The following is a 21,884-nucleotide window of genomic DNA, read 5'->3' on the forward strand; positions in this document are numbered from 1 at the left end:
TTTTTCATTGAAATAGGTTCTGCCGTGACAGGTATTAGAAGGCTACATTACATAAATTACATTCCCCTGCTTACCAGTCACTGGGAAGCAGTTTCTTTGTGAAAATTTAATTGGAAGAGCATTGGCATGAACAAGAAGGGTGGGCTTTGTTACAATTTAATATTCTTTCAGCAGAAATGAAATCAGGGAAAGCTGATGCATATGCTTTTTTTTTAAGAGTTGGCTAGCATTGGGGTGCTGTTTTAAATGCTTGTCTTCAAGGTACTGTTGTGAAAGTAAGATTATTTGCATGCAGCTGCGCACCACAGAAGCACTGTAAAGACTGAGATTGGTAAAAGGCATTTTATTGCTACAGTACAATCAGTTGTTCCAATCTCCTTGCCAGTCTGTGGTATTTAAAAAGGCTACACTTAGTTTTGACTCATAGAATTCTGCAAGATTTTGTTTTCTGCAAGCTTTAGTTACCATCTATCCTTAGCTAAGACTAAAGTGGGCACCAAATAGCTTTTGTTTCCCCCACTCCATTCAGATTTATCTTTAGTAATACATGTACCGGAAACTTTTCATATCTGATCACCGGAAAGTGGGGAGGTTGTATGCAATTTTTTTAATGTTATGTTGTCAGTGTGGTGTGCAAGTATATCATCACTGGAGTAGTTTCCAGTATAGCATCCATATTGACTCTGCCAGATTGACAGTCCATTAGGGGACAGTCCCATGGTTTTCATTGTGGCCATGGAGTCCTGAGCTGCTCTCACTAGGGCAGCCTCAGCATGGACATGAGCCATGAAGTCCCCAAGGACAACAACCATGGGTTCCTCAACACCAAGTCTGAGATAACATCTTGTGAGCGCGGGCAGGGAGACTGTTGGGCAGGGAGGTGGGTGGTACACCAACAGAATCCCTGTTCTGTCTCAGGTACCCAGCATCAGGTGCACTCAAAATTGGGACTCTGGCTAACAAAACATCTTGGGGGTGCCACAGAGACTCAGTAGACTGTGGCCACCCCCTATTGCCACCCAGGAATCCTAGGCTCATATCAAAGTAATGGGTGGCAGCTCTACTTTTTTCACAGGAAAAAAAAATTGGCGGCAAGAGGTTAAAATGTTTCAAATATTGTTTAGCAAATTTGAATTACTGTATTTTTTCCCAAAGGACTTTTGATGATACATTCAGGGCTTGGGGAGCAAGCCTTTTGTACTTTGCATGCTGAACACAGGAAATGTCAATAGCAAATGGACGTAGCCACATTTTGCACAAAGTTCAAAGTAGCTTTCTTGTTGCTATTCATTGTGGTTAGGATAAATGGGTAAGCTTGTAACACTGTGCATAAATTGCTTTGCAGTCCTCGCTGATGTCTACACAGAGAGAGCTGAGTCAATTGCAAGACCTTAATAACCATCAGAAAAAGAGAGCTACTGAGATCTTGAATTTACTGCTCAAGGACCTTGGAGAGATTGGAGGAATCATTGGTACCAATGATGTTAAAACAGTAAGTTGAGTAGTATGAGGGGTTAAAAGAACAATGCTTCATTTCTGGATGATGTTAGTGCAAATGAGCTGCTCCTCTTTTAAAAGGCAGTTAAGACCGAAGTTGGATTTCAGCCAGGGGTCATTTCGTAGAAAAAGAGCTAGGGGGACTCATTAGCATAACTCATTAGCATATGCCACACACCCTGACATCACTGGAAGTGTGTCCTCCCCACAGCCGGCAGCGACCTCCAGCGGGCACCAGCAGGGAGCTCCAGGCCCCACCCTCCCGCACCTCACCCGGGGGGATGGCGTCCCCCCTCCAAATGACCCCTGATTTCAGCTGATTTTTTCCTGTTGTAACCTCTGAAAATGTAATGCTTGGTGGATTGGACCACACCTATTTGCCTCAATGCAGGATTACATATATACTCAGATGCACGTGGAACCCCTGCAGATGTCTGCTTCCCCACTGCATTTAACAGAGGACCAGTGTGTGCATCTATGCTTTCAGACTGCATATCTCCATTTAAATTAATAGGGAAGCTATTGGAGCCTTGATAGACATTGGACTGTATAAAAAGAGTACCTGTCAGTCCATTGTAACAGCCATAGTTATGTCCTGGGAATACAAGTGCAGTGTTCCATAGGTCACAAATATAGCATTTGAAAGACGATTCTTTTTTTTAAAGTTTTTTAATTGTTTTTCCACTACACATACTACAAGGAAAGGGAAAAAGGGGCTAAGACTAAAATACAAAGCTAAAGCAAGGATCATATTTCGTAATTATATAAGTAGCATATTGTATTTCCCAACCTTAAAGTAAATTAAAAAATATATGAGAAATATAACTGTTTAAGATTAATATAGAGTCAAACTAAAGCAAGCATATATAGCCAAAATAGATGTAAGCCAGTTTCTCATATAACAAACATATAAAAGACTTTCAGAGTTAAACTACATATTATTTTGCATAGAGTTTTCCCTCGGATGACTGTGGCCCCGCCCCCGGCGTGCCCGGCGTGGTCGCGTCACTTCCGGGTGACATGCACGTCGTGTACTTTTGGGGTGGGGTTCGCCCCGGGGCCCGATCCGCGGGTGGCAGGGAACGGGCCTCTGGGGCGGGGGTTTCCCCACCCCCTCGGGGGGACTTGGCAAGCCTAGTAGGGGATGGTTTGTTTGCATAAAAAAAGAAGTTAAATTTTTATACTGTCTCCTCCACTTTTGTATTTCAAATGGAATGTCTTTTAGTATTTGGATTTCTTCATCTTGGATTATCAGGGTTATCCCATTAGTAGCTTTTAAGATTGTGTCTCTCGGTGATCTCTTGGAGAACTTAACAAATACTTCACCAGGCAGTTTATTTTTCTTAACGAAATCTGGGTAGGTTCGATAAACCATATCCATATCACTTTGTATCAGTTCCACTTTCAAATCTGTCACTGGTGCCAATGCTTCACTTAATATCTCTTTCAAATTCTCCCCTTTTTGTTCTGAGATACCCTGGAACCTCAAGACATATAATGATTTCTCCATTTGAAGTTGTAATAGCTGCTCCTTGTCGGAAATCCACTCTTTTTCTACCACCTCCAGTCTCTGATTTATCAAATTTGGCTTAGCTTCAACTTGTACAACCGTTTTATGAGTTATTTCTTGGTAGTTGTTTCTTTCGGCTGTTTCTGAAGATCATCAAATTTACTGTTGAAATTAGTCATCTGGTCCAGAGAGGGTGCAAAGCCATAGTTAACATGTTTGGGAAGTCAGTAGGCACTTCCAGCTTGTGTCTCGATGACTGTGAGCTGGCAATTCCTGGAGAAGAAGTCTTTTTGGCACCATTTTATCTCCTTGCAGATACATTGTTTACATAAGAAAAGGTTCATTTGGACACTCTGAATGTCTGTTTATTTAATTGCGCTCTGAGCTGGTCTATATCCTCTTTGGCTATGTTGATTTCCCCCCCAGCATCAACTGGCTCTCTGCCCTTCACTTTATACGCTGCAATTTCCCCCCAGGGGAGGATTCCCCACTCCTCCTCCTCTACCGATTCGAATTAGGGCTTTCGGGCGGTTGATCGCTTCTCCGCTTAGTTAGTTAAAAATGCTCAAACTCACAGTTCATCCCGATGTTTGCTTCATGGGCTGGGTGGGAGCAACAAGGCACTAGATCTCTTGCTCACTTTCTCTGGCATATGCCTCTGCGTCCATGGTGGTTTTGTGGTGGCAGGGCCTATAGAGGTAAAGGAGAGCCTCAATTCTTCATCTACCACCTTAGAAGAGGCACCCCTCACGCCCCGGGCTATGAGCCCCCTACAAGGGCTCTCGGGGGGCCCAGAATCATCTGGGACCCCTCCCATCTGCAGCGATAATGGGGCGCTCACGTTAGAGTGAGATGGAGTGTGCCCATCCAGCAAGTCCCCAAAACTGGAAGTGTCTTGAAAGACTATTCTAATTCTCAGCTGCTGTTTGCTTATCCATCAGCAGACAGGATCCAAAGAGTTGCTTAATCGTGCAACCCCATGCCCAGTTACTTCAGTCTAAGCCTTTTGTCTTCAGTGGGCTTAGACTGAAGTGGCTCTGCATTGGGTTGCATTGTAGATTTGCTGGAAGAAGCTCGTACTTGCCCAGTGGCCTGTTTGGCTTTGAATAGCTGACGTCTTTTACAAACTGATTTTGAAAGTCCTTTAATATTTCAAGAGCAGCTTGTAAAATGAGGGATACAAACATGTCTACAGTCCCTTTGGACTATTTATAGTTTTTTGAATCCTGGTACAAGTGCAAATAGAACAATCAATAGTAAGTAAAGAGCTAAATCTTTAAAACATTTATGTAGCACATTAAGACTCATTGTGGTTGGGAAATGTTAGGTATTGTTCAGTTTTAACTAATGTATAGAACTGTGACAGGCCATTTCTATGATCTGAGCAGACCCACACAACCTCCTGTGATTTTGGGGGAGCTAGGTTTGTTTTAAACCATAAACCTCAGCTACCAGGTGTTCTAAAGGCAGCTTAGGGTTTGCTGCTGTGAGGTAAGTTTTGTGACGAGCAAATAGAATATGGAGATCAGATGCAAGAATTGTATATTAACTATACAGAAGATTTATTGGTTTCAAAGAACAGATAAAAACATAAGAATGTAAGAGAAGCCAATGCTGGATCAGGCCAATGGCCCATCTAGTCCAACATTCTGTCACACAGTGGCCAAAAATACCAGGTGCCATCAGGAGGTCCAGCAGTGGGGCCAGGACACTAGAAGCCCTCCCACTATTGCCCCCCTCCCCGAGGACCAAGAATACAGTGCATCTCCTGCCCCAGCCTGTGAGTTCCTATCTATACCTTGTGGCTAATAGCCACTGATGGACTTCTGCTCCATATTCTTATATAATTTCCTCTTGAAGCTGTCCATGTTTGTAGCAGCACAGGTCTCCAGGCAGACAAGTAGACGAAGAGAAGTGATTGGATTTATACTCCGCCCTTCACTACCCAAAGGTGTCTCAGAGCTTCCCCTCCCCACAACAGACACACCTGGCTGAGGCACATTAACTTAAATTAGCCGTGGTTTCAGAGAGTAGTAGAGAGAGACCCGAACTAAATTACTGCTGTGCTTCCTCCCAGCATTCCATCCCCCTTCTGAAAGGTGATTGGATGCTGGAGGAGCCCTCCAGTAAGCTCAGCTGAGTGGCTCTTTTTTCCCTTCTGGGGCAGGACAGCCTCTTGTGCATCACACAAACCTTGCTTTATTTCCTGAGCTGGCCAAATTGCTTTATTTCCTGCCCTGTACAGTCCAGGAGGGAGATCAAATCTGATTCTGGTTTAGTTGGCCTCAAAAGGGAAGAAATTTATTGGTTCGTTTACTGGAGATTAAGGCCCGTAACCTGGACAGTTCTGTGATTCTTTGACTTTTTTCTTTTTAGTGAAAAGCAGCCATGGGAGACAGAAATCAGGAGTCTACAAGAAGTGGAGGGAAAGTAGGCAGACTTCCCTCTGACAGTACTCTGCTTCCAGTTCCAGCCTCCTGTGGCTGATCTTAATTGGGGGTGGGGGAGGAGAGAGGACAGGAGAAAGAATCGCAGAAGTGCCAGTTGCATCTGTTTTGGTTCAGAGAAACCTGACTTTTCATTTTGCATGTTATGTAGATCCACAACGTAGTTTACCCCCATCATGTATACTATTATTATTTTTCAGGCTGTCTGCAGGAACAAATTTAGCGTACATCTGACGCACTCTCTCTTTTATGTATTATTTATTGATAAAATCTTTCTCAGTACTTGCAAAAACGTTATTTAAGCTGTAATATTCTAATTACTTGAAGGTTCTCCTGTTACATCTGCCATGTGGGAAGCTGCTGGAAACTTTTTTCTAGGTGCGGGAGCTGAAAGTTGCTTGTTACATGAATCATAGACCATGTGGAGAGACTCTATTCCTGTCACAGTGGTGGGAGAGACCTCACATGGTTGAGTAATCCATGTGCTGAGTGGCTTTCAGATACTGTATCACTTTGTGGAGCCCTTCCTCTGCTTCTGTATTTCCAGTGCTCTTGTAGGGGGCTATGCAGTCCCACTCTAAGCAGAGTTACATCCTTCTAATTCGGTTGAAATCAGTAAGCTTAGAAAGGTGTAACCTCTGCATAGGATGGCACAGATATGGTGTAAGTACTGTCCCTGAGTTCATGTCCTCTTTTATAATAGTGACCTAACCCGTGTACATAGGAAAAGATGAGAAGACAGTCACAATTTGAATAAAGAGGAAAAGTGTTTTCCCTGACCAGTTGGTTTACAGTATTTCTATAAATAGTTAAGCACATACTACAGGTTCTGGATTGTATCATGCACACTTCCTAGTCTCATTAAGATTTATTCTCGTGTTACATAATGAAGGTACAAATGCTTAAGTTTACATGACAATTTTGTAAAACCACAGAAAAGTGCAGAAATGGCCACTGTGATGGTCAAGTGCTCTTTAAGGTTTTCTTCTTGACTTAACTTCGTAATAAACATTAAATAATAAACATTATTCACAATAATATCTGAATTTTTAATATTAGCTTAAACAGATAACCAGCAAAGTCTTAGGAGATTTAATCTGGTCACTAAGAAATATTTTGTATAATTTTCTGGTAGGTGATGTCTGGTATTATTGGATCATTGCACATCGTTGCACACTGAATATACTACCACCATAGGATGCCCTGCAGCCATAATTGAGAGTTAAAGCAATGCTTTCTTGGCTTTCTCTGTTTACTGGCCATCTTCTCCACCTTCGTACATGTGTAGTGGTTGGTGATATGTACTGAAGTTGGTTTGGGCACCAGCAGTACCAACACATAGCAAACATGTTAAGGTACAGCTGCATTTTGCTAAGAAGAAAAACCTTGAATTCATAACTGCACTAGTCCAGACTCATGTAGACAAACTATGAGAGGCAGTGACTATACCATTGTGCAAATGGTCCTGAAAGGCAGTAGCTAGAGGGAACCAAGTATTGATTAAAATATTGTTGTTTTGTTACGGTTCCCCAGCATTCTCTGGTGGCGCTGTATTTTCATGTGATATTTCCTGGAGACTAGTTTAGATTGCCCTAGTCTGGGTTTCTTGCTCTCCCTTGCTTTATCTGTATTGTTAAAAATTTGAATTTGAATCCAAGATGCTTGTTAGTTCAATCTCTGAGGCAAACACAAGCATATTTCTGCCCCTCCAGCAGAATGACAACAAAGGCCATTTCCAGGTGACCTTTTATTGGGCAACTATTTTTCTTTGTTCAGTTAGCAGATGTGAATGGTGTGATTGAGGAGGAGTTCACTATGGCTCGACTCTACATCAGCAAGATGAAGTCGGAGGTGAAATCTCTGGTGAACCGCAGCAAGCAGTTAGAGAGTGCCCAGATAGACTCCAATAGGAAGATGAATGCCAGCGAAAGGGAACTTGCTGCTTGCCAACTCCTCATCTCACAGGTCATTGGAGTTTCGCTCTTTTATCTATCCTGTTAATTTTCCTCCCATGCTTTCATTGTGGCGTATATCAAACATGGTTCTGCTTGTTGTTCTTTCTTTTAAAGCATGAAGCCAAAATCAAGTCTCTCACAGACTACATGCAGAACATGGAGCAGAAACGAAGACAGCTGGAAGAACTGCAGGATTCACTGAACGGAAAGATGGGCAGAATTTTATAAATGGATAAAATATAAAAATTTGTAATAGACTCAGCCAGGAGATATGTCTAAAATATTAATGCAATGCAATGATTGTATATTTGTGAAAAAATTTAAATAAAACTGTTAAAAAAAACATTAAATAATAAACATTATTCACAATAATATCTGAATTTTTAATATTAGCTTAAACAGATAACCAGCAAAGTCTTAGGAGATTTAATCTGGTCACTAAGAAATATTTTGTATAATTTTCTGGTAGGTGATGTCTGGTATTATTGGATCATTGCACATCGTTGCACACTGAATATACTACCACCATAGGATGCCCTGCAGCCATAATTGAGAGTTAAAGCAATGCTTTCTTGGCTTTCTCTGTTTACTGGCCATCTTCTCCACCTTCGTACATGTGTAGTGGTTGGTGATATGTACTGAAGTTGGTTTGGGCACCAGCAGTACCAACACATAGCAAACATGTTAAGGTACAGCTGCATTTTGCTAAGAAGAAAAACCTTGAATTCATAACTGCACTAGTCCAGACTCATGTAGACAAACTATGAGAGGCAGTGACTATACCATTGTGCAAATGGTCCTGAAAGGCAGTAGCTAGAGGGAACCAAGTATTGATTAAAATATTGTTGTTTTGTTACGGTTCCCCAGCATTCTCTGGTGGCGCTGTATTTTCATGTGATATTTCCTGGAGACTAGTTTAGATTGCCCTAGTCTGGGTTTCTTGCTCTCCCTTGCTTTATCTGTATTGTTAAAAATTTGAATTTGAATCCAAGATGCTTGTTAGTTCAATCTCTGAGGCAAACACAAGCATATTTCTGCACCTCCAGCAGAATGACAACAAAGGCCATTTCCAGGTGACCTTTTATTGGGCAACTATTTTTCTTTGTTCAGTTAGCAGATGTGAATGGTGTGATTGAGGAGGAGTTCACTATGGCTCGACTCTACATCAGCAAGATGAAGTCGGAGGTGAAATCTCTGGTGAACCGCAGCAAGCAGTTAGAGAGTGCCCAGATAGACTCCAATAGGAAGATGAATGCCAGCGAAAGGGAACTTGCTGCTTGCCAACTCCTCATCTCACAGGTCATTGGAGTTTCGCTCTTTTATCTATCCTGTTAATTTTCCTCCCATGCTTTCATTGTGGCGTATATCAAACATGGTTCTGCTTGTTGTTCTTTCTTTTAAAGCATGAAGCCAAAATCAAGTCTCTCACAGACTACATGCAGAACATGGAGCAGAAACGAAGACAGCTGGAAGAACTGCAGGATTCACTGAACGAAGAGCTGGCCAAATTGCGTGCTCAAGGTAGGGGCACGCTTAGTGGTAGAGCACATGGTCCCACATTCAGTCCCTGCTACCTTTGTGTAGAGAATCTTGTACGATGGGCTAGAAAAGACCTTTCTCTGCCAGAGACTATGGAGAACAGCAGCTAGTCAGGATAGACAACATTGAACTAGAACAGTGGATTGAATCTGTATAAGGCAGATTTCCAGGGTTCCTCCCGCCCCCCCCCCCGCCCCCTGTTTTGCCAATTTCCTGATAGAAACAGTTCTTGTGCATTTTTCCTATGGATGTTGAATTTTGGCAAGGCATTATCCTTGTGGCCACTGAAAAGAAGACTGTTAATTTTTAGGCCAGTTGGGTGAGCATTTGTAATAACTAACTTGCCAATTCTGCACAATTAAAATGAATATGCTATACAAATGTTATGCATCCTCTGACTCAGCATTATGTGGCAATCTATACAGGCTCAGCCTATCATGATTTGCACTGCTATTCTTTGCACTGCTACGTAAATGTCAGTTGAATTGCAAGCTTATTGAGGTGCCAAAGAGTTGCATGAGTACTTCGTCATGTGGTGAACGCTACATGAAGCCTCTGATGATCTTGACAGTCTGCTTTTCTCGTGTGAATTGGCCCAGGGGATTGTTGCATTCTAAATTGGCAGTGGTTGGCACAAGAATGAAAGTAGGAGGAAGCAGAATTGTTTAGTGGCACAGATGGTGCTGGACAGGGTTACCCTGCTTTTTGCTTTTTAAAAGGCATTTCTCGAAAAGCGTAGCTTAAAGCTTAGCTTGACTATGAATTGTCGTAAAGGAACAGCAGCTGTTGTGCTGGAAAGACAATTCCTTTAGGTTTTGCTTCAACACAGAGCAAAGCCAAAACCAGGGGTATGGGAAGAAGTATAATCTGCTTGCCAAGGAACAGTCTTTGGGGACTTGAGTGGCTTTTTGTTAAAACAATACCTTTTCAACCTGAAGTTCGTCAGCTTAATTATTTTGTTTTAATAGAAAAAATGCATGAAGTTAGCTTCAAAGATAAAGAAAAGGAACACTTGACCTTGCTGCAGGATGCAGAGGAAATGAAGGTAATGTTGTGTGCTGCAGTCATGAAATCAGTTTCTCACCACAAACACTTTTCAGACTTCTGATGAAGGCCAAATTATGCCATCATGTGATGCATTTCTATACATTTGGTTAACATTTTGTAACAAAATGTCAGTGTGCATTAAGAAATTAAATAGTGCATGTTTGCATCATGGCAGGGGAAGAGCCATTCCAAAATTTAAAAATGGTGTTTGTTTGTTCATGGCAATGTATTTGTGCTAACCCTAATAAATGAGCAGTAGTACAATAACCTGTGTTCATATAATAGGTAGCCTGGTTTGCGGTGAATTTGTGATAGAAGGACTAGGTGAGATGACCATGCTGCTTATCACAGGATGAAGGCTTTTCGTACTTGCTGATAGCTTTACTATTAAATATGTACAGTCAGTGGAGGCATATAGCCTACAGCAACATTTAGAAAAACAAATTTTCAAGGAACACTTCCTGAAATGACAGTGAAGATGAATAAATACTTCAGTGGTGAGGGTTACACACCAAGGGTTATGCACAGCCAGGGCTATTTTTGGGCAGAAACGCACAGGAACGAAGTTCCGGCTGACTTCAGAGTTGGCCATGCCCACTACAGCCAAAGCCTCTGCATGCGTGGCTACAGAGGGGAGGCCTGGAGAGCGACCCCCCGGCGACTTCAAGGCGGGTGGGCCAGGGGGGGCTCTGGAAGGATCGGGGAGGCATTTAAATGCTTCCCTGTGCCTTCCCCAGCCTGTCCAAGGGCTGGCTTGCCCAGGCTCCCCGTAGCCGCGGGGCACCCGGGCAAGCCAAGGGAAGGCAGATAAAACTGCCTTCCCTTCAAGTGGGGGCTTGCTCGGGTTCCCTGCGGCTGTGTGGTGCCTGGGCAAGCCAAGGGAAGGCATGGGGTGTGGCCTAATATGCTAATGAGTTACTGCTCTTGGATATGGTCTATTATGCTAATGAGTTTCTGCTGGGCTTTTTCTACAAAAAAAGCCCTGTGCACAGCTACTAGGAACATGGTTTTCCCACAAAATGGCTTGTACATTGGAATTGCCCGTTAGATGACCATGGCATTGTGTCATACAATGCAATTGCTGGGGCAGTAGGAAAACATCTAGATCCCATTCAAAAAGATGACTGAATGTTGATTACACCTTTAGTTTAAATTTATCAGAGTTTTACAACTTAATCCTGTGATCAGCTGTATTGTGGTGGTGGCTCTTGGGATCTAGTGTCAAAACCAAAACTCTGGTATGTAGAGTCAGTTAAGAACATAAGAGATGCCAAGGTTGGATCAGGCCAAAGGCCCATCCAGTCCAACACTCTGTATCCCACAGTGGCCAGAAATACCAGGTGCCATCAGGAGGTCCACCAGTGAGGCCAGGACATTAGAAGCCCTCCCACTGTTGACCCCCCCAAGCACCAAGATGACAGAGCATCACTTGCCCAAGAGTCCCTATCTATACCTTGTGGCTAATAGCCACTGATGGACCTCTGCTCCATATGCTTATCTAATTCCCTTTTGAAGCCGTCCATGCTTGTAGCCATTCGTCTCCTTGCAGCAGAGACTAAACAGGATGTTGGGATAGCATCTCTGGGTTTTTCCGCATGTGTTATTTCGTCACTTGTGTGTCTGTATTGCGTTGTTGTTTTTCCTTTTCTGCATGTGTGTTGCTCCCTCTAGTGGTCACTGATATTTCATCGCTGTACCTCAGGTTTATTTACAAGCACTTTTAAAGAGCTGGGAAATAAACCAGAGATACACCGATGACATATCGAAGCAACTACTAGAGGGAACAAAACATGTGCAGAAAACAGGGAAAAAACCTTGACGTGATATGTGTACATAAGAGGCCAAAATAACACATGCGGAAAAACCCTCCGTCAGAGTTTCCGAGTCTGCTATGCATTCTAAAGCACTGTCTGGTTCCTAGGAACCACAGAACCTGCTACAAATATGTGTCAATCATAGAGGATACATAGAATCAATACCTTAAGTTTTTACATAAATAAGTAACAATAAATCTAGACAATGAACCCCAATAACAAATATTGAATGGAACAGGTAAATGAAAGGGTGAAAATCTATGATTGTATAATCCATTAAGCATACGAGTTTATCCTTAAACTCACATGAATAAAATGAACTTCAGTTTCTTGAAGATGTAATCCCTTGTAGGCAAAGTAAGAGGGTTACGGGGTCACTGCAATCCACTATGAGGTTCTCGATAGGAACAGCCTCTAGATTATAATGATATTCTGAATAGGGAAGGCAACGATGTTATCCTTCCAAAAAATGCAATAACTTTACCAGGAAAGCCTTCTTTCTTTTTCTCTCTTAAGGGCCTCTCCCCCCACCCTTTCCCTCAAATGCCTAACAGTCAGCTTTCTCCAACTGTCCTCCTCGAATATTCTTGATCCTCGGCCCATCCAGAACAGAGGAGCTGCTAGCAGAAGCTTATACTGCCTTACATGTATACCTAATATTTGTCAGTGTATGCATTAGAACAGTGTATGCATGCATGGTAATTTACTTGCAGAACTAATTGGTGATGGGGCTATACAAGATAGTGGCATATATCCTACCTTAGTCCGGAGGAAGTCCCTAACAGCCCAAAGGGGTTCTTCTACTTCCTTCCTTAGGCTGGAAGAAGCCTTCAGACTTTGTTTAGTGAAATGGTAGGATACCAAGCCATTCCACAGATTATTTTTAGAAGTTGATAAGGATCCATAGATACTATTCAGATTTGAGCCATGTCTGTAAATGGTTTTGTGAAATGTTAGACTCAGCAATGAACAAAAAAGACAAATACTTGAAATGCATTTCTTTCCCCTTTTAATGAACAGAATACTATGGAGCAGGAGATGGAAAGTCACAGGGAAGCCCACCAGAAGCAGCTGTCAAGGTTGCGTGATGAGATTGAGGAGAAACAGAAAATCATTGATGAAATCAGAGAGTAAGCTCCTGTTTTGCCTCCCTACTGGCTACCTTGAACTTTCTCCAAACACACACAGCACACAGCAGACAGCAAATCTCTTAGTCTCATCAAGATTTATTAGCAAAGCCTCTCATTAAAACCCACCAGCCTATGCTCTGCACATCTCTCTCCGATAGTTGCCGAATAAACAAAGGGCAGAAAACTGTTGAAACAGTCACAATGTGCTCCTGCTTTACAGTAATTGGACAAAAAGGCTTTTAGAAAGAAAGATACGAAAATAACCTGAATTTCTAAAGCTTGCATGCAACTGTGTAGTTATATTTTTCTTCCTTATTAATCTGATATAAAATAACTGTATGGAAATGTTTGGAATTAGAAAAATAAAAGAGGGATGCCTTTTGGGTAGACCGACATCATGGCTACTGCTGAAAACTGCTTTAACAACATACATGACATTTGTATCAGAACCGTGTTGTTAATAGAGAAAGCAAAAAAAAGAGTCCTAAATCATCCTCCTGAAAAATGTGATTTCTGGAAATTGGCCACTGTAATTCTGTGGTGGTGTCGCTTGGCACTGAAGAGTCTAAGAGTTGGCAGGCCTTATAGATATTACAGGTACTTCAGCAGCCGTTCTGCATCTTTCAAGTACAATAAGCTGGAAGTAACATTCCTCCCTTATTATCTTTCAAATAGACTCCAGTTAATGCAGTCACGGGCTGACTATGGGGCCTACTGCTTCTTCTATGCATACATTGATAGTCTCTTGCCTAAAAAACAATTACTAAGGCTGGTTCCCACATAAGCCTTGCTGGCTCTTTTCCTCATACAGTTTTTTTAAATACCGTTGTCCTTGAATGTGTTGGCACATGCATGAAATCATGTCGTGTATAACTTAATGGTTCACGAATGAGCTCAATAGACTGTTTCCAAAACTGGCACTGCTATTCTGGGACTTGTTCAAAAGATCTCAGTGGGGGCGGGAGACAGGTGAGGAGTGCTATATGTTTTGTGATGCTTTGGAGAAACACAGACAACAAGAAGCATCTGTGAATCAACTTATTGCCAAGGGTATGTTTCCTGTGTGCTGTGACCATATTCCAAAGTGGCTTATACGGGGCACTGTTTATGCTGTACACTGTGACACACCAGTGCAGGTAAACAACACTTTTGTGAAAGGTACAAGGCCCATGGAATAGGTTCAATTCATATTTTTCCCTTTGAGCATATTGACTTTTCAACTTGGGCATTATTAAGTAGATATTTAGACAAACAAATGACAACAGATATTTCCCCCCTCACATTGACAAGTGAGATTCAGTAATGTAGAAATATAAATTGTCTGATGTGCATAAAGGTAACTGTGTCTGAAATAGCAAAGTAACGGTGCTCTTGAGTTCTTTATGATATAATTCCTTTGTGGAATCATTTGGTGATGGTGTGATATATTATCTGTTTTAGTTGTTGAGATACCTTTGATCTAGCTGTAGTGACCTTTTGGTTTCTTCTCTGCCTCCCACTGCAATAATTTAATGGTGGGATTTGCTGCCAGTGGACGCAGTGATGGCCATAAGCATAGATTGCTTTTAAAGATAATTATTCTTAGAGTATAGGTTTATTAGTGGCTACTAGCCAAGATGACTATATCCAGAGGCAGTAAAGTTCTGAAATACCACTACTCAGAGACGCAAGGGAAGGCCTTGGCCTCTGTGGCCTTCTAGGGCTACTGTGGCCGGCCACTATATAAAATAGGATGCTAGACTGAATGGATCACTAGTCTGGTCCAGCAAGGCATCACTTGTGTTCTAATACCCATTTGATCCTATTTTGTCCCCCCCCCCCAGTATGAATCAGAAACTGCAGCTGGAGCAAGAGAAACTGAGCTCTGATTATGACAAATTGAAAGCAGAAGATCAGGAACGGGAAAAGAAGCTGGAAAAGCTCATGTAAGTTAATAGGGTGATTAGGAATCAGTAGAGTAATCTTTTCCTATTACGTTTAACAAGTGGGAACCCGCAAGGTCTTATGGGAGGCATCTTACTTCCCTTTCCCCCACTATTTCCTTTCCTCGTTCCCTTTCCTGAAAGCCCCCATAGCATCTCCCCTTTTCCTGCTTCCTTCTCTCCTTCTAGGGTTGCCAGCCTCCAGGTGGGGGCTGGAGATCTCTTGGAATCACAACAGATCTCCAAACCACAGAGATCAGTTCCCCTTAGGGTTGCCAGTTCCAGGCTGGGAAATCCCTGGAGATTTCGGAGTGGAGCCTTGGGAGGGTGAGGTTGGGGAAGGAAGCAGTCTTAGCAGGGTATAATGCTATGATGGACCCTGTCCACTTTCCCCCTCAGAGGCTAGTTTTCCCCTCTGTTTTTCTGTCCCCTCACTTAACAGCCTTGGTAACGTGTTTTGTTCTCCCCTGAAGAAACCTTGGCTGTCCCACCCTGTCAGTAAGATATATTTTGGCTACTTGCTCAGCCCAGGTGCCTGAGGGAAGGGATAGGATCCCCCTTTAACTTAAACCCTTAAAAATGGCGCTTGGAATGCTTTTAAAATTCAAAAATAACAAAAGGTTTTATTTAACATCAAAGGGAAAGGTCAGGAGAAATCAGGGGTTGAAATTACTGAGGTAAAACTAGTACAAGCACAGACTTTTGATCTTATCTATCAGGCTATTGAAAGGTTCTTAATTTATTCACAGTTACTTAGATCTTAGAGGCTTTTTGTTCCAGTATTTTCCCACTCTAGTTCATGTTATTTGAGTAATTGCTGAGCCTTTTGGTGCCCAGAAGGCTGGTACCCCCTTTCAGTACCCAAACCTCTTTTCAAGGAACACCAGTAGTCCTCTTGAGTTGCTCACTGACTTTTAAGGTCTCTACAGGCATTTTCTAATCACAGCAGACCAGGGATCTCTCTACTTCTCAGAGGTAACTCTCCCTTTTTGACTGGGTAAGGAATCTTCTTCCCTCTCTAGAAGTTCTATCCCCTTTATTTTGGCCGGAATGGGAGTCTTCTCTACTGCTCAAACTTCCTTGCCAAACTATCCCCCAGTTCTTTGTGTTCAAACTGCTCTCAGCGAATGCTGAATTCAGACTGCAACCAGTCAAGGTTGAAATGTGACTGTCAGCACTAAACCCTTTTTCTGTCAGGGCTATACTCAGATGGTCTCAGTACACATCTCTTCTCAGTTAAGGCAGTAATCTGACTGAATCTCCTCAGCATCCAGCTCTTTCAAGATTTTTTTTCCCAGCTGAGGCCAACAAATCAGATTGCCTGAAACATCTATGAAGCCTTAACCCTTCCCCATCCTTTAGTTGTAGGTACAGCACTTCTACACCTCTTAAAAAGTGCAGTCCATCACAAATGCCATAAAGTCCACCCTCCAAAGTAACCATTTTCTCCATGCAAACTGCTCACTGTTATCTTGGGAGCAGTTGTAATTCTGGGTAATCTCCAGACCCCACCCTAAAGGTTGGCAACCCTAGTTCCCCTGGAGGAAATGGTTGCTTTAGAGGGTGGAGTCTATGTCATTATACTCCACTGAGGTTCCTCCTCTCCTTTAACCCCACCCTCCCCATGCTGTACCCCCCCCAAATTTCTAGGAATTTCATAATCTGTAGTTGGCAGCCCTATCTCCTTCCCAACCAACAGCCAACCTCCCTTTATCTGCCCCTCTATCTTAAGCTTTCCCTCTTACCCCCACCCCTGGCAGGCTCTACCTAGGAAAACTGTGGCCCTGTTGTGTGGTGCCGGCCACTGGGCAAGGCCTACTTTCATGGAAGGGAGTCCTTAAGGGCTTGTGGTGTTGCACCTCACTTTCCTCCTCCCAGCACTATTTCATCTTTTTCTCCTTTTGGCAGTTCCCATATTCTCTCCTTGCCTCATTCTCTCCTTCTCAGCCATTCACCAACCTACCTTTATCTGCCTCCCATCTTCAGCTATATATATTATTTAGCTTATGTCCACCCCAGCTTTCTCCACGGGGGGTGGTGGGAGAAGCTTACATTATTCTCTTCTCCTCCTTTTTACCCACACAACAACCCTGTGAGGTAGGTTAGGATGAAAGTATATGACTGGTCCAAAATCACCCAGTAAGCTTCCACAGCAGGATGGGGATTTGAACCTGGGTCTCCCAGACCCACTGCATCACACTGGCTTTCTTAGGGTGGCTGCTGTTGAGCAGTAGCTGGAAAGGGTCCTGCCCTCTGCCCCTGTCTTTTTACTCAAAGAAACTGAAGACTGGAATACTGTGGTTACCGAGCAACAGCAACTGAGGGAAATCCATTGCTTAAAGCTACAGGTGTTCCTTTTATTATTTTTGGATTTTTCAGTGTATTTTTTTTAAAGATTTCACATTTTTCTGCAAATATAGGGCTCTTTTCAGATGTGTAGAAAGATCTGTCTCACACATTCACAGCTCAAGTTACCGGATATAAGTATCCGAAGATTTCCTGACTTCACTATTAGACTATAAAATAGTTTGTACTCCAACAGTGATGCTCCTGGGACAGTGAGCCTCATCCCGGTGACAGCATCTGGCTTAGGTAACTCCTGCTATGTCCGGAGGGCAATCTGAAGAAACTGCTTGCATATTCTATTTGGTCCCGTCCCCCCAAGTCCCCCTATTCTTTTCCATCTTTCTAAGCAACCTGGATTTTAGCCCTGGTTTGCCCACTAGAGATTGCTATCATCAAATACACAGATAGATTGGATCCTTCAAAGGGATTCGGAGCTTAGAAGGGTGTAACACTGTATAGGATGGCACTGTTAAATATTGATGTTCCGTAAGTATAGATACATCTGTTCTTCCTTTGATTAGGGATGAATCAATGGGCTGAGATGAGCAAGTTATGTTTCACTCACTTGGGAAACATGATTCTATAGTTCATTTTGTGTATTGTTCAACTTCAGTTTATACGTAATGCAGCATAATTCTCTGTCTAGATTGCTTAATGATAAAAGGGAACAAGCAAGAGAAGATCTTAAGGGACTGGAAGAAACTGTGGTATGTATGTTCTGTCTTCAGGCTTTGTTTGTATTTTTCCTAAGGAGTTCTTTGAACACTTGACATTTCCTGTATTTTGCTTTGCATTTGTTGTCAGTGCAAAATATTTTCTGCAGTACATTTCTGTTCAGTTTTGAATATTTTGCCTTCTTGCAAAAAATATGAGTTGATACTGATGGCAAGGCACTCTCCAGCTGGTAACTCTGTTTGCTCTCCTTCCTTCGTAGTATAGCTTTATGGAACAGATTTGGGTTTCAGTGATATTAGTGGAGTTAGAGATTTGTCACCAGCAAAGAGATTATATTTTTGTTTTCTTCCTGCCAATGTTCCTTCTAAGCTGTGGAGTCTTGTGAGCACAAATTCTACTTTGTGAGCTCCTGGCATTAAATTTGTGAGTGGGCGATTTGGCTACTGCATAAATTAGTTTGCTCTGGAGCCCCATTTCCTGAGCTAAGACAAAAATGTGTGAGCCGGAGGCTAAAAAACTGTGAGCTAGCTCACACTAACTCAGCTTAGAGGGAACACTGCTTCCTGCAGTTCTTGAGATGTGTGAAATTTCCAGATTCTATGGTTTTAAGCAGATCTATTGCAAGCTGCCAAAGTATCAAATATATGCGTGTGCAATTTATGGAGAAACACTTGAAAGATCTTTTAAGCTTTGACAGTTCCTAGCATATGAGGGGGCAGATGTCCTATATTTGGATTTACTCTGCCCCATGATTAGCACTGTCAAAGATGAGCATGTCAGATGTTCGGTAGAACATGCAGCATATACTCAGCCCAGTAGAGATCACAGTGGATTGGAGCCAATCAGATTTTCTGCTAGTGAAAAAGGAAGTAGGGGTCCTCTTTGTCCACCAAAGAGACTGTGCTGCAGATCACAGGACCTGCATGGACAAAAGCCATGTGTCAACGGGGCTGTAGTGAGGAGAGAAGTTGGCTGGATCCAACCAATTTTTTAATGCTGAATGCAGGGTTGTTTATCCTTTGCAGCACCCTTTTGCTTGCATGGGACACAGCCTAAAGGTGATTCTGCATGTAAACCATCCCTGCTGGATTGGAGCATCCACATACTTATATTACCATCATATGATAACATTGCAGTAGTATGTGTACAATATATTTAAAAGTGCAATTAAAGTATGAAGAAGTCAGAGATTCAGATTTTGTTGTGTCCAGGAGAAGTTGCCCCAAAGCGAGTCACAGAAATTGTTATCCCTTTCTTGGCAATTAGCAGAGCAGTATTTATTGAAAATATTTTCCTCGGTAACAATGCACTGAGTCCTTAGAAGAGTCCAGTAGCATCTTAAAGACTAACAGAATTTGTGCTAGATTATGAGCTTTCATGAGTCACTGCTCACTGCTCATTGAATTAAGTGTGATAAGCAGAGAGGTAGTACGCTGGACAAACAGGTCAGTCCCTTCTACATAGAATTAATGGACATAAGTCTGACATCAGAAACCACAACATTCATAAACCATTGGGGGAACATTTTAATCTTCCAGGACATTCAGTTGCTGACCTAAAAGTAGCAGTTATCTTACAAAGGAATTTTAAAGGGAGATTAGAAAGACAGACTGCGGAATTGCAACTGATAATGAAGCTCAAGACAATGTGTACACCTGGATTGAATCAAGACTTGGGTTTCCTGTCTCATTACCAATGCTGATTTCTCCACACCTACTACCTCCCTGCATATCACACCTAATCCAATCACACCTTCTATTGTCATTTGCCTGCTAATATCATTTGGCATCTGAAATCATTCCACTTTCCAATATATAGGACAGATGGACTCACATTCCAGCTGTATCTGAAGAAGTGGGCTGTGACTCACAAAGCTCATGCCCTACCATAATTTTTATTCGTTTTTAAGGTGCTACTGGACTCTTGCTCTTTTCTGCTGCTACAGACTAACATGGTTACCCATCTTGAATGTACTGACATAACAGCTTGTTTTGTGCTGCTGAAGTGAAGTGAGTGATATTAATGTAATTTTTGTGGGGGTTTTTTGGGGGGGAAATCCAGGCTCGAGAATTGCAGACCCTCCATAACTTGCGCAAACTCTTTGTTCAAGATCTTACCACCAGAGTAAAAAAAGTAAGTGGTTATGGTAGATGGGGAGTTTTGCCAAAATGCCAGTTTCCTTCTTCCTCCTGTGTTCAGCAACTAAAATTTCAATTTCTTTTGCACTAGTGCAATGAAATGCTGATGTGTTTTGGGCAGTATTTGAATGCATAATACAGACACTGTCAAGAGTTAAGTGCCTGCTTTTGGGTTCTACAGAGTATATAAGAAGAATAGGAATCAAGACTTGAGAATAAGAATACTATACAATTTTATTACTTACAAAGACAGAAGAGAATTCAAGGGAATAGTTATCATTGTTGATAGCTCTCTGCTCAGGGGTATAAATACAATGTCAAGGCATTGGATGGCCTGTCTTCTTTCAGAGGTGGAAGTGAGACCTAAGCTATTTCTGGTAAGTTCAGGGCAAAGCTTCATAGATGAAACAGGCAAACTGTGCTGCAGCATCCTTGAAACAGCAAGTATTTGCTGTTTGACTTGGTGAAACTTCATCTTATAAATACACCAGTTATCCCATGTACTGGTTGTCTCTCACTTAACTATACTGTTTCCAGAATTTTTCTATATTCTCTTACCTATATTTTATGTCATAGATAAGTTGCCCAAAATGCATAAAGTAATTTCTCAAACTGGGTATCCAGCAGTCCCTGAGGTTTGCAAAGGTACACCAGATGATCCATGAGTCCTTTGGAAGGACAGGGAGTGAGGTCCTCTCACACTGATTACGTAACATGATAACAGATCCACCCCTCCCCATAGAGGCAGGGACTCTGCTTCAGGGAAAGTAGATAGAAATGGACTTCCCTGTCTTTCGAAGGGTGGGAGGATGTAGATCTGCCATCATATGTAATCATCTAGCTGCCAGATCATCTAAGAACACTAGCCAGAGAATGCTAATTAGTTGCTGGGATCCAATAGTTCAGTCCTAAGAAATCTCTTTTGCTGAATGGCGCCAGTGACCCACCTGTATCATTGCCCCTGTCATGAGGCTCAGCGATAGTGAGGACTCCCCAGGAGAAGAGGACTCCTCAGGAGAAGAGTCCCGGCTAGCCAGCCTTGAGTTAACAGAAGCTGACCAGCAGGAAAATAAACTACAGGCGTGTCAGGATTCACAGCCAACAGCTGGTGCAGAGCCACCACACACTCCAGCCCTGATTCAGCAGGTGAACCTCAGTTGGCCATTCCCAGCCCACCAGTATCACCTACATCCTTAGAGTGCCACAGATGAAGGCTGAGAACAGAGCTACAGTCAAGCCAGCAAAGTGCACACCTCCTGGCCTGATGCCAGCTGCTTGCTGATAACGAACATGAGTAGTTGCAAGATTGCTTCTGAGTAACTGATTGCAAGCAGCATGGAGCTATAAGACCAGTCAAGAGAGACTGTTAGGCATGGACACGATGTGTATGATAGACACAAAGCCATCGACTCTGCCTTGACTGACTTCTGGACCTCTGACCTTGGACTGAACGACTCGGCTTTGCTTGGCTTCTGGACTTCTGACCTTGAACTGAACAACTCTGCTTTGCTTAACTTCTGGCACCTGATTCTCAGAGCCTGCAAGCCAGTACAGTCCCTCAGATGCCCCCCATCCACCAGACAGACCCCTGTAAAGCATGTGGTGTGTTCCATGGAAGCCTCAACTCTCTTAATGCCCTCAGAACAGTATACTGGAAAACCCATCAGCTGCAGTTCAAAACAAATGCAAATAAAAAGTTTGACTTGTAGTATACATCTCCTAAAAGATAATGTCTCAAAGTGTAGCCAGTTCTATAAAGCCATAACTCAAAAGGCCCAGACTCAAGTCCTAATCAGTCTTACTGCTTGTAGAGAAATGCTTTGTCTCCTGGGAGATTGGCAAGGAGCAAAGCCTCCCCTTTGCA

At 42.6% G+C, this 21,884-nt stretch overlaps 1 protein-coding gene across 1 annotated transcript in view; it reads left to right on the top strand.

Moving 5' to 3' along the window:
- The window catches only part of KIF5C (kinesin family member 5C), a 162,716-nt gene that overhangs the window by 128,215 nt on the left and 12,617 nt on the right, over positions 1–21,884 (top strand). Inside the window, exons 15-22 of the mRNA XM_015423070.1 lie at positions 1,346–1,492; positions 7,231–7,419; positions 8,813–8,930; positions 9,917–9,993; positions 12,830–12,939; positions 14,763–14,864; positions 17,854–17,914; positions 19,944–20,015. Coding sequence (XP_015278556.1) covers positions 1,346–1,492; positions 7,231–7,419; positions 8,813–8,930; positions 9,917–9,993; positions 12,830–12,939; positions 14,763–14,864; positions 17,854–17,914; positions 19,944–20,015 — 876 coding nt within the window. The remainder of the gene's footprint in view (positions 1–1,345; positions 1,493–7,230; positions 7,420–8,812; positions 8,931–9,916; positions 9,994–12,829; positions 12,940–14,762; positions 14,865–17,853; positions 17,915–19,943; positions 20,016–21,884) is intronic.

The sequence above is a fragment of the Gekko japonicus genome, unplaced genomic scaffold (assembly GCF_001447785.1).
Source record: "Gekko japonicus isolate JY-2015 unplaced genomic scaffold, Gekko_japonicus_V1.1 scaffold334, whole genome shotgun sequence".
Classification (NCBI taxonomy): domain Eukaryota; kingdom Metazoa; phylum Chordata; class Lepidosauria; order Squamata; family Gekkonidae; genus Gekko; species Gekko japonicus.